This window comes from Mustela erminea, chromosome 2 (assembly GCF_009829155.1).
Source record: "Mustela erminea isolate mMusErm1 chromosome 2, mMusErm1.Pri, whole genome shotgun sequence".
Lineage (NCBI taxonomy): Eukaryota > Metazoa > Chordata > Mammalia > Carnivora > Mustelidae > Mustela > Mustela erminea.
Window position 1 is genome coordinate 138,528,491 of NC_045615.1, and position 12,855 is coordinate 138,541,345.

Below are 12,855 nucleotides of genomic sequence, written 5' to 3' on the forward strand. Positions count from 1 at the left end.
ATTCTGTAGGAGATGAGTAAAAGTTACACAGTAACAATAGTTAAATAGCAATGAAATTAAATGGAGAACAAGGTAATTAAAAGTTCATCTATTTGACTTAGGATATTTGGGAATGAAATTAAAAGCAACTTCCTAATTAGCCTGCTAGAGGAACAATAATACAAGCTACACTGACAAGCTACATAGGAAGGAATCATGATAGATGTTCCCACAATGTGCCACGGAGGGACAACATGGTCAACCAGAAAAATTACTGCCAACACAATCGAAATACTATTACTCCTTTGTGGAAGGGGAGGGGAAAAAAAAAAAAAACCTCTAATGAAATTTTCCCTGGCATACTGATGCCATTCTTCTCTCTATAGTTGGAAGGAAGTCAGAATGAATTAGGGAATGCCCAGAGAAGGCAATTAAAATGAGCTCAGAATGCAGAGGTTATTGACGTAACGGCCAAGCAAGGACTTAACCTACAATATGCTTAGCATAATGTCAAGTATTATGAAGAGATATACAAATAATAATGCAAGTTACCGTTTACTAAATGCTGTAAATCCCATAAGCGACATGCTGAATGCCCTTGTACCCGATCTATTTAAACCTCAAAACAACTACACATAAAGTAGGTGTTTATAGCAGAAACAGACAGCGGCTCACCCCAACTTGGTTTCTTTCCTTTCTGGGCTAGCAGCTAGATTGCATTTTTCCCCAGACTCCCCTGAAGGTAGTTGTGATCAAATGGTTAAAGAGAAAAAAAAAATACTAAGACTAAAAACTGAGCTTTCAGGAAAAGAGAAAAGACAATGCATCCTTAATAGAAGCAAAGTTTGCCCTAGAACTTGGCGTTGAAAGGGACAAACTTTACAGAGCGCCTACATGGCACTCACAGCACTAAATACGATGCTTTTCACATGGGACCAAGAAAAATAAATGTATGTGGGAAATGACGAAGGAAAATGAAGGATCTGATGTTTCTATTCACTGAAGTCCGTCACATTTTGAAGGATGGCTGAGAGTAAATGATGAACAGAACCAAAACATTTTTACAAAATGTAACTAGAATGTATTGCATTTCTAAAAAAGATTTTATTTACTTACTTGACAAAAAGATATCACAAGTAGGCAGAAAGGCAAGCAGAGAGAGAGCGGGAAGCAGGCTCCCTGCTGAGCAGAGCCCAATGATCCGGGGCTCGATCCCAGCACCCTGGAATCATGACCTGAGCTGAAGGCAGAGGCTTTAACCCACTGAGCTACCCAGGCACCCCTGTATTGCATTTTTAAAACTGTCCTCTTGAGACATAACCCACACACCTATAATTTGCCCATTTACCATGTATAATGTAATATTTTTAGTATATTCATAGTTGTACAACCATTGTCACAATCTAATTTTAGAACACTGCATTCTACCCCATCTTGAAAGAAACTGTATACCCATTCATTCCCTTTCTTTTGCCACTTGCCCCCCAGCCCTAAGCAATTAATACACTCTTGTTCACTATAAATTTGCCTATCTGGAAAGTTTCATTTAAATGGAATTGTACAATAGGTGATTTATGCTGTGATTGGTTTCTTTTGCTTAGAGTAATCTTTTCTTTTCTTTTCTTTCTTTCCTTCTTTTTTTTTTTTTTAAAGATTTTATTTATTCATTTGAGAGAGAGACACAGAGAGCACAAGCAGGGGGAGCGGCAGGCAGGGGGAGAAGCAGACTCTCCACTGAGCAGGGAGCCTGATGCAGGGCTGGACGCCAGGACCCTGAGATCATGACCTGAGCTGAATGAAGGCAGTTGCTTAACCATCTGAGCCAGCCAGGCGCCCCTAGCATTGTTTTCAAGCTTCATCCATGGTGTAGCATATATCAGACCTTCATTCCTTTTTGATTGCTGAATAATATTCTAGTGTATGGCTATACCACTTCTTGTTTATCTATCCATCATTTGTTGCACATGTGGGTTGTTCTCACGTTCTATTATAAATATGGTTCTATGAACACTTGTGTACAAATTCTGCATGTTTTCATTTCCCTTGGGTATATATACTTATACTTAACCCAGGAATATTGTTTGATCATATAGCAACTTAATGTTTAATCATTTGAGGAGTGACCAGACTATTTTCCAAAGTAGCTGCACCGTTTTACATTTCCACCAGCAATGTAGAAGGGTTCTACTTTCTCCAAATCTTTGCCAACACTTGTAATTGTATGATTTTTTTTTAAATTATAACCATCTTAGTGAAGTGATATCTCATTGTGCTTTTGATTTGCATTTCCCTAGTGAAATGATTTGAATATTCCTTGCCTGTGCTTATTGGCTACTCCTATAGGTTCTGGGGGGAAAGGTCTATCAGATCTCTTGTTCCTTTTCAAATTGGGTCATTTGTTATTGTTGACTCATATTTTTTAATGCATATTCTGGACTGCTGCTCCTTACCAGACATACAATGTGAAAATACTGTCTAACAGTATGTGCATTGTGGTGTTTTGTTTGTTTGTTTTTGTTTGACCTTCTTGATAGTGTCCTTTAAAGCACAGAGCTTTTAATGTTAATGAGGCTCTCTTCTGTCTTTTCTCACTTGGGCTTTGGGTGTCATTTCTAAGAATTCACCGTCCAGCTAAAGACCCTGAAGACTTACTCCTATGTTTTCTTCTCGGAGTTTTATAGTTTTATGTCTTACAGTTAGGTTTTTGGTCTATTTAGAATAGTTTTTGCATACTGTGCCTTGCGACAGAGTACTAGTAATTAACTAAGTGGTTAGGATCTCTTTGCTCAAAACTGCTACAGACTTACAACAACAATTGCTCATAAAAGATTCTTACACTTTTAGGCGACTCATCATTGTTTCCTTTCAGAACAAACTTTCCAAGAGTGATGAGTGATAAAGTCTTCGAAGGAACTAAAGCGAGTTAAAATAAACTGCTTTGAGAAGGTTCAAAAAAATTTCCCAAGACATTCTGGGGTGTGGTATTATTTGAGCGAGAAACAACCGGCTTAGTCCGCAGGCTCCATCGCTAATTAGACCTTCTCTGCCTCTCTCCTTAGGGATGGGCGCTCGCAAACCGCGTTAACCATGACGTTGAGGAGGGCAGAGTTTCCGCGCACATCAGTTGTCTTCTCTCCTCTGTGCAAGGGTTGCGGCGTCTCTAAAAGCCACAGAAAATGCTGGAGCCTCTAGAATTTTTGGACCACCCTTCTAGAGCGCAATTTGTTCACCACCGGGCTGAGAGGGAGTAGCGCGCTCTGGGGAGCCGCCCGCTTCCCGAGCGTCGCCCAGGCCTTAAGAACGCCGAGGGCCTGTCGGCACCTGTCGGCCCAGAGCGCGCGCGCGTCCTGCAGGTCCCCTCCCGTCCAGCCGTCCCCTCGTCAGCGCACATCCGTGGCCCTCGGTTTAAACCCGGCACCTCGGGCCCGCCGCTGCGCCGGCTCCCGCCCTCCCGGGGGTCTGCAGCGCTCCCTCCCCGGGCTGCTCCGCGGCCGGGCCGGGCGCCCTGGGTCTTGCCCGACGGCGGGGTCCGAGGACCCCCGCGAGCCTGCCGGGAGCCGTCGCGGGGCCGGGGGTTTGGGCGCCGGAGCGCGCAGGTGGCGCGGGCCCGGGCAGGCTGGGCTGGGTGTGGTGCGCGGAGGCGGACGCGCGGCGGCCCCACCCTCGCCCGGGCTCGGCTGGCCGCGCGGGCCGGTGCGGGGCCGCGGGGCTAGGCGAGGGCGCCGGCGCGCGGACCCAGCTCCAGACCACGCGGCGGCGGGCGCGGGGCGCCGGGTGTGCGCGGGGGGCGGGCGCGTGCTGCTGCTGAGGAAGCGCGGCTCCACGTCGCGGCCATGCCCTGGCTGTGGCGCGAGATCCTCCTGGAGAGCCTGCTGGGTAAGCCGAGGCAGCCCCGGGCGTGCGGTCCGGGCGGCGCGCCCCCTACGCGCCCGGAGCCGCGGCGCTGGGACCCCCGGGGGCTGGGCTCTGGGAGGGGGGAGCGCGCCCCGGGCCCCACATAGAGACGTCCCCTGGGAACTCTTGCCACCAAAGTAAAAAAGTAAGTAAATAAATAAATAAGACCCAGACCGCGGCTGGGAAGCCGAGGAGGATTGCGCGGGGAGACGGTGCTTCCGAGCTCCCACGCCACCCTGGGATCGCGCCCAGTTCCCCACGTGGAGGCCTTGAACCGGCGCTGCTGGTACAGCTCCCGTTCCCCCGCCCCGCTCCCCGTCCAAACCTTTAATTTAAGTGAATAAACTTCAGTACTGGATCTTAACTTTCTGCAGGAAAGGGGCCCCCCCGTGTCCCCCGGCGGCGTGAGGTGAGCACAGCTCATGGCTGGGCATCGAACCTGTGCGCGCTTAACAGCTTTGCAAAAAAGTCCCGAGAACAATTATTGGTGTAATTCTGTCCGACTTGTATGATTAAAATCAGAATTCCCAGCCGAACGTTGGGGAGAATGCTATCATCTCGCTATTTACTATGAAACATTCCTTTGCTTAGGAGGGGCACCTGCCTAAAAACTTGATTTTCTGGGAGCTGCTAATAATTCAGAAGCAACCCCCCCCCCTTTCCCCGGCTCTGAATGTATCTTAATACAGCAATGTGAAATGAATTACTTGTCGTAAGTACCTAGGGTGCTAGGTACTCTTAGTACTTGATCTCAGGTAATCCTCGCAACTCTGTGAGGTGGCTAACAGAGCTATTTTGCTGATGAAGAACGGAAGGCTGGGACGTTCGTGGGGATAAAGTTAACCACTCCCGATGGCTAGACGGCTGCCTTTGGAACCAGACTGCCCGGGTTTAGGTTCACTCTGCCATGTGCTACCGTTTTGATCTTGGCGATTACTTTCTGAATCTCAGACATTTTTGTTATTTTTACATTTGTAAGACGGGAGTAAAAGGGGTCCATTTCATAGGACAGGAGTTGGATGAGGACCTAAAGAGATGATCTCTGGAAATACTTAGCACAGACGCTGGCACATGGGAAGGGCCCATTAGTTAATTATCATTACGGTAGAAGATTATGCAGTCAGTAGTGGGCAGAGGTGAGCCTGAGTCAGATCTAGGTATTTCACTTACCCCGCACTTTCTCCTAAGGTTAGGTTTAAAAAAGTCTACTTACAAGAATATGTTGCCTAACTAACCTGCCTTTGGGTGCGCTCTGGAGTGGGAGGAAAGGAGGAAGTCATGCTGCTTGACCTTCTTTTTCTTTTGTTTGCTTTTTCCCCTCCTCATAATCTCTACACCCAACCTGGGGCTTGAAACCACACCCAGAGATCGAGCGGCATGTCCCCCAACTGAACCATCCAGGCACCCCTGTCTGTTCCTCTGCTTGGTTTTCATGATATTGCTTTTTATAGAAGGGTTGACTTAGGTAAAGACATTTTTTCAGCTAGGGTTCTGACAGAACATCCAGTTCAACCCAGATGGTCCAGATGAAGAGGTTTTAAGAAAGGGATGACCTCTGGGGGGTGCGAACAAGGTTAAAGGGGTAAATAAAGGGTGTCACGGGACAGTCTCTTTCTGATGGGGGAGGGGGAGGATTTCTGTAGTGGAACCAGGTTAAGGTCAGAATTGTGAGGGAGGGTGGGTCAGCCAGAGCAGTTATGGTGGAGGCGGTGGAGGGGCAGGGCTACTCTGGGAAACAAGGACGCCTTTGCACTTGTCCTTTAAAACATGTGTTTGTTTGTTTGTTTGTTTGCCCCTAGGATATGTTTCTTGGTCTCTCTGCCATGGCTTGGGACCCATGATCTATTACTTTCCCCTGCAAACTCTGGAACTCACTGGGCTTGAAGGTTTTGGCATAGCGTTTCTTTCTCCAGTATTGCTAATATTTCCTCCTTTCTGGAAATTGGTTAACAAGAAGTGGATGCTAATCCTGTTGCGGATCATTACTGTGGGTAAGATTCAAAAGTGCTTCTTTAAGATTTTTCTTGTTATTGTTGTTGATGTCAAAAATCAAGTGAAAATATGTAGACTGTTTTTTGAATGCTAAATAATTAAATGAAACAAGATTCCTCTTTCTCTTACTACTACCTTAAAGAGTTTTAGTGGAATTGGAATGCTAGACCAAGAGTCCATGCCTCTTATATTTCTAACTTCTTCTGTCAGATTGGAAAAGCCTAAAAATCACTGAAATGAAGAGGGAGAACACTTCAGCTCTTGAAAATTTTGTGTTCTTTCTCCAACTACAACACAAAACTCAGAAACCATTACACATTGTTGAATGCTCCTGCGTGAAAATAGGAAAATTATGCATGATGAACACTGTAGTAAGTAAAGTCAAACAACAATTTAGGAAAGATATGTGCAATTCATTTAGTCAAGGGCTAATTTCACTAACATATAGAGTTTTTAACAAATCAACAACAAAAAGGACTCGCAACTCAATATATAACAAAGAATATGAACAGTTTACTGAAAAGGAAATATAATTGGTTCTTTAAAAATACTAAAACGTGCGGCATATGAACCACACACTCACATACATACGTATTTGTATGTAGTTGCACATACTGGATTGTCAAAGAGGAAAGTTGAGGAATACAATATTGTAAGGATGGGAAAGTAGGCACTTGGACATTGCTGGTGGGAATATAAATTGGCACAAGTTCTGCAGAGTTAATTTAGCAGCATTTAGCAGAATTACAAATATATATATGTATATACATACACACACATACATATGTGTATATATATGTATGTGTGTGTATATATATGTGTGTGCATGTATGTATGTGTGTGTGTGTGTATGTATTTATTTATATATATATATATATATATATATATATATATATATATATATATATTCTTTTGCCCAGCAATTCCAGTGCTCGGTATATATCCTGCAGATACACTCACATATATCTTAAAATCATAAAAATACAAGATTATTTGATCATTGCAGAAATATTTACAATCACAAGATTAGAAATAACCTAAACGTCATCAAATGAGATAGGTTAAGTAAATTATGGTTTTGAAACTTGGAATACTATAGAATACTGTGCATCTGTGTAAAAGAAGAGAACATCATTTTTGTAAGGAAATGGGATATTCTTTATAATATATTAAGTGGGGAGAAAAAGGAAGCACTAAACTGTGCAGAGTACGAACATCTGTGTAAGAAAGTTGAGATGGAAATATATTTAGTATCTAATTGAACATGCATTAAGAAGCTCTAGAAAGATTTTTTTTAAAAGCGGATAGCATGTTAGTTGTTTGAATATGGTATCTAGCTAGACATAGGCAATATATACCTTTTGTATCTTCGGAATTCTGAATATGAGTATGTTACAGTGCCAAAAATTAGCCATGAAAAATTGTGAGCTTTTTTAGCAATTAAAATTTTTAAAGATTATTTATTTATTTGAGAGAGAGAAAGTACAAGTGGAGGGGGAGGGGTAGAGGGAGAAGCAGACTCCCCGCTGAGCAGGGAGCCTGCTGTGGGGTTTGATCCCATGGCCCTGAGATCATGACCTGAGCTGAAAGCAGATGGCTAACCAACTGAGCCACCCAGGTGCCTCCCATTTTTTTCCTTAAAAAAAATTTTTTTTAAATTAATTTATTTGATAGAAAGCCAGGCACACAGCATACGTGGCGGGGGAGGGGCAGAGGAAGAGGGAGAAGCAGAACAATGAAAAATTTTAAATGTATACTTACTATCACAAAGACTTGAGAGTATTCCTAGTAAGGGATGTTGAGAGTCCTTGAAGAAGTACTGGTAGTAAAAATGAAAGAAGAAAGGGTGCCTGGGTGGTTCAGTGGGTTAAGCCTCTGCCTTCGGCTCAGGTCATGATCTCAGGGTCCTGGGATTGAGCCCGGCAACAGGCTCTCTGCTCAGCAGGGAACCTGTTTCCCCCTCTCTCTCTGCCTCTCTGCCTACTTGTGGTCTCTGTCTGTCAAATAAATAAATAAAATCTTAAAAAAAAAAATGAAAGGAGGAGTAGTCATGGAAGAGAAGGTTTAGAAAACAAAAACAGCAGAGTCCAGTCCGCTTGGCTCTGTGGCTGAGAATTCTGGGTGTCTTGCTCCTCTGCTATGATGCAGTTGGTTTCTCTGACTTTTCCAAGTGGCATTTGTGCACGAACTGTGCTGTATATTCCTTTTCTCCGGAAACAATCATTTGACTCTTTTTTTCAGAAACAGTGGCAGGAATTACTAGGGAATTGCCTCTGTTTTCTGTGGGCCAGTCGCTGAAGAAAGCAGAACAAGGTTAAGTGCAGTGAGTTTCTGTGGGTCCCTACGAGGCTGCAGATCTCTGGCTTTTCAGGATCCCAGGCTCAGAAAGAACAGTGGGAAAGAACACTGAAAAATTCACCCTTTATGAGGACGGTGTCCATAGAAATGGAAGGACCTGTCAAATGACTGTGCAAATTTCAGCTCCAGAAATAACAGAAATGAAATGTTCTACCCCAGATGGAGTGTCTAGTAACTGAGTTAAACTGCCTGGGGCTCGCAGTCTCCTTTCATGAGTTACTGTGTTGCAAGTTTCATTTTCTCATCACACTCCTCGGTTGGCTTTCCGGGCACGGTCTCCTCAGTGGCCCTTCCTCGGTTGCCTTTGCTCAGTGCTGCCTCTGGCATCTTCACCTGCAAAGCCTACCGACTGAGAGTGACGGGGATCGTTTTTTATTATGTGAGTCCACTTCTGGCCCAGTAACTTCTGGTCGCTGTGAGGGATGTGATATTACTAAGCTTGTAGTAGGTATGGTGTCTGGGGTGCTTTTCCTCTATGAAGACCCATCACCTTGAATAGAACTCGAATTAAATTTGAGAAAACAGAGGAGGTAGGAGAGTGATGTAGAGTTGGGTAAAGAGACCGGTGCGGCTATATCCTCTTCTGAGTCGCCCCTGAGCTTTGCCGAGGCTGAAGAGAGGCTGCCATAAGCCACAGTTTACTTTAAAACTCCCTTCAGATGCTTCTTTAGGAAATGAAACAACTTTTTTTTTTTAAAAGATTTTATTTATTTATTTGACAGAGAGAGATCACAAGTAGGCATAGAGGCAGGCAGAGAGAGAGAGAGAGGAGGAAGCAGGCTCCCTGCTGAGCAGAGAGCCCGATGTGGGACTCGATCCCAGGACCCTGAGATCATGACCTGAGCCGAAGGCAGCGGCTTCACCCACTGAGCCACCCAGGCACCCCAAAACAACTTTGTTTTTAAAGAGTCCCAAAGTATCTTTGTATAACTACAGAGAAGATCTGGGTGGTACATGCTATCACCTCTGATGCCTCCGATATTTTAAATGAATTACTATGTACGTAACTATTAAGCTAGTTCATGCTCACACATGTTTATGGCAACATTATTCTTAGTAGCCAAAGAACGGAAACAACGCAAATGCCCATCTCCGAAGAATGGATGAACAAAATGCAGTATATCCATGCTGTGGAATATTATTCAGCCGTGAAAAGGAACAAAGCACTGATACACGCTACAGTATCGATAAGCTTTGAAAACCTTATGCTCCGGGAAAGAAGCCCTCCACAGAAGGCTATGCGTTATATGATTCCATTATCTGAAATGGAATCTGAAATGCTCAGAGTGGGAAAAATCCAGACAGACGGGAAGTAGATTAATGATTGCCAGGGGCTGGGACAGTAGGAAGGACCAGGAAGGAGGGACTGCTAATGGGTATAGATTTCTTTTGGGGGTGGTGACAATGTTCTGGAATTAGTGGTCATAGTTGCACAGCTTCGTGAATACATTAGAAACCACTGAATTGTCCACTTTAGCATAGTGGATTTTATGTTACGAATGACACTGCAAAGATTTTTTAAAAGATGTATACACACAAACATTTATTAACTTGATCTTCCTGAGTATAAAGATGGTGCCAGACACAGCAGTTACCAAGTGCAGATCATGGAGTTCCAACGCGCATTTGCCGGAAAGGTTGAGCTCCCCTTCTTTTGTCTGTAGGCAGCATCGCCTCCTTCCAGGCTCCAAACGCCAGGGTTCGGCTGGTGGTCCTTGCACTTGGCGTGTCTTCCTCGCTGATTGTCCATGCTGTGATGTGGTGGACAGGAAGTGGCTTGCAAAGGTACGGCATCTTCTATCTATGGACAGAGGTTCGTCTCTTATGCCTGTGGACACACAGATGTGGTCACTTACCAAGCGGGAAGTTGCGAGCAGAAGACCCAAGTAGTAGTATTTACTTTGCATATGGCTTGTAGAAGTCTCTCTCTTTCTCTCTTTTTTTCTTCCTTTTTCACAAAATCAGAATGGGAATGCTTGCTGTCAGTCTCCATCCTGTTTTGAGAATTAAGGAATTATAACAAGCTGCCTATAAAGACCAAGAGCATGTTCCTTACTGCACATTACCAACTGGACTATTTCATATACTCATGCTCTGAATTATGACGTTTGCTACGAACACAGTACACTGAAACCACAGAAAAAGTTGTTAAATATATTTTTCTATCTACAGGTACCTCAGAATCTGGGGATTCATTTTAGGACAGATTCTTCTTCTTGTTCTCCGCATCTGGTACACTTCACTAAACCCAATCTGGAGTTATCAGATGTCCAACAGAGTGATACTGACATTAAGTACCATAGCCACACTTGACCGCATTTACACAGGTCAGTATACGTTCAGTTTTTTGTTTTTGTTTTTTTTTTTTAAAGGAATTTGCTCTCTTACATAGTTTACTTTTCTTATCTGAATGCAGCACATCTTGAAAAGATAAAGTCTTTCTGCACTAGATCTCCATTTCAATGTTCTCTCCCTCTGAAATAGTAACCGGTGGGGCCAGTGGGGTGTTACCTAAGCAGAAGGCACCTTTTCCTTGCCAGAACAGAGGGTGAAAATTTCTGGCTTTTATCAGTGTGGAGGGGGAGGGTAAACCAGGCCTCAGACTCCCAGCTGGCTTTCAGCTCTGTCTTTCTCCCTTTACTCCCTAGACAGGGCTTTCCGGGCTGAGACCCTTCATCTCTCCTCTTCCATACTGACCCCAGGATATCTCTAACACTGTAAGAATTTGGTTTTGAGCAAGGGTTGGAGAACTCTCTGGGTTTTTTGTGTTTTGTGTCTTTTTTTTTCCCCCACCCCGGGAGTCTGAAGGTACTTACGTATTTTCAGATTGATTGATTTGAGAGAGAGAGAGAGAGCAAACGAGCAGGGGGAGGGGCAGACAGGAGGGAGAGGGAGAGAGGGAGATGAACAGAGTCCCTGCTGCGCAGGGAGCCCAACATGGAGCTCGATCCCAGGATCCAGAGATCACGATCTGAGCCAAAGCTGAGAGCCAGGCATTCCGGGAGTCTGAAGATATTTAAGCTCCAAGTCTGACGCTTGAAAAGAAAAAGAAATCTTGCTTCTCTATATGGCCTTTCAAATCACTTCTCTCTCTCTGGCACTGACTTTCTCAGACATACCCAGAGCCGACTTGGATGTTTGCGACACATGCTAACTTGAGATCCACCTCATAAGAAGGGAGAAGTGTTACTAGATTCTGGTTAACCTTCCCCGGGGCTTTTTGTGTCCGTCTCAGTGAGTCACTGTTCTTTTGTCAATACAAGGAGAAATCTCGCAGATTAATGGAAGTTTAGAGGGTTTTGGCTCACCACGAGCAAAGTGCTAGTATAATCCCTCTTTGGTCCCAGTTTGGGCATGAAACCAGGGGGGCATCAGGCAAGCAAATTGGTCAAGTGACATTAATATTACTTAGAACATTTAGAACATGGTCTGGTGCCTAATACAAGCTTTACGCTTTGTAAAACACTAACATCTGAAGGTGGCAGCTCCGGCAGCAGATTTCACAGGTACAGCCCGATAAGGATCTGAGCGTCCGGGTATTGCTTACATTTCCTGACTTGAGTTTTCTTCTTTCCCGCCTGTTGTAAATGTATGTGACCCAGTTGTTGGTTTCTTCCTACTCGTGCCCCGGGCCTCGTTTACAAAACTCCAGACTCCTCTCCTCGTCTCCCCCAGGATCAGCTCAGACCAGGCATTTTTGTAGTTTTATCGAAGATTTGCTGGGTCCCGGGGGAGGGGTCCCGCACCAAAGGACACCGCGGTGACAGACTTAGCAAATTGAGTTTAAGTCTCTCCTTTCCTAAAGACTGCTTAGTCTCCAGGTCCTGGCCTCCTGCGTCTTCACCGCCCGCCCCATCATCCCTGTGGCTCCCTGCTCTGCTCTCCTTCCTCTGACTCTTTCCTTAGTAGAAGGGCTTGTCTCCTCCTTGTGAAATCCAGCTGCCAGCCCCACAGACAGACCCTGAGGCTTTCTTCTACTATACTGAGAGCTTCACGGAATCATGAAGCATCTGCCCAACAGGCCGTCCATTCCTGCAAAGAAATAATTCTGCCGGCATTTTGTCCAGGTCTTAACGTTTTTGTACACGAAGTCATTGGTGCGATGAAATGAGACCTCTTGGTCAAAGAGTCCCATGAAGTCTGGTGCAGTTAGGCACAGAGGCCCAGGAACCAGTCTGCCTAAGCTCTCTTTACCAGCAGTATGAGCTCGGACAAGGGGCTTATTCTCTCTGGGCCTCAGTTTTCTAATCTGTAAAATGGGACTAGTAATGAAATTTACCTTAGGCTGGAATGAGTTCGTATTAAAGGCTGGGAACAGTTACTGCTTAGTCAGCAAACTGGTGTTCCTCTGGTTGCACAGCAGATTAAATGAGAGCCCTGTTCTGTGGGGGGACATGGCCTGGTATTCCCTGAACATACCAGTCTCTTTTTCTCTTTATGTTTTGGCTCATAACTGTTCACTTCACAATAAATAACTTGTTGCATTTCTTTCCTTTTTTTTTTTTTTTTTTTAAAGATTTATTTGTCTGAGAGAGTGAGAGAGAGAGAGAGAGTGAGCACGGGTGGTGGGAAGGGGCAGAGGGAGAGGGAGAAGCAGCCTCCCCACTAAGCAGGGAGTCTGACATGGGGCTT

The 12,855-nt window shown here is 44.7% G+C and overlaps 1 protein-coding gene across 1 annotated transcript in view; it reads left to right on the forward strand.

The window, feature by feature from the left end:
* The first annotated feature begins 3,700 nt into the window (after nt 1-3,700).
* Nucleotides 3,701-12,855, forward strand: part of CWH43 (cell wall biogenesis 43 C-terminal homolog) — a 54,351-nt gene continuing 45,196 nt past the window's right edge. Inside the window, exons 1-4 of the mRNA XM_032334273.1 lie at nt 3,701-3,855; nt 5,673-5,864; nt 9,888-10,008; nt 10,396-10,550. Of these exons, the coding sequence (XP_032190164.1) occupies nt 3,813-3,855; nt 5,673-5,864; nt 9,888-10,008; nt 10,396-10,550 (511 nt within the window). The 5' untranslated portion in view covers nt 3,701-3,812. The remainder of the gene's footprint in view (nt 3,856-5,672; nt 5,865-9,887; nt 10,009-10,395; nt 10,551-12,855) is intronic.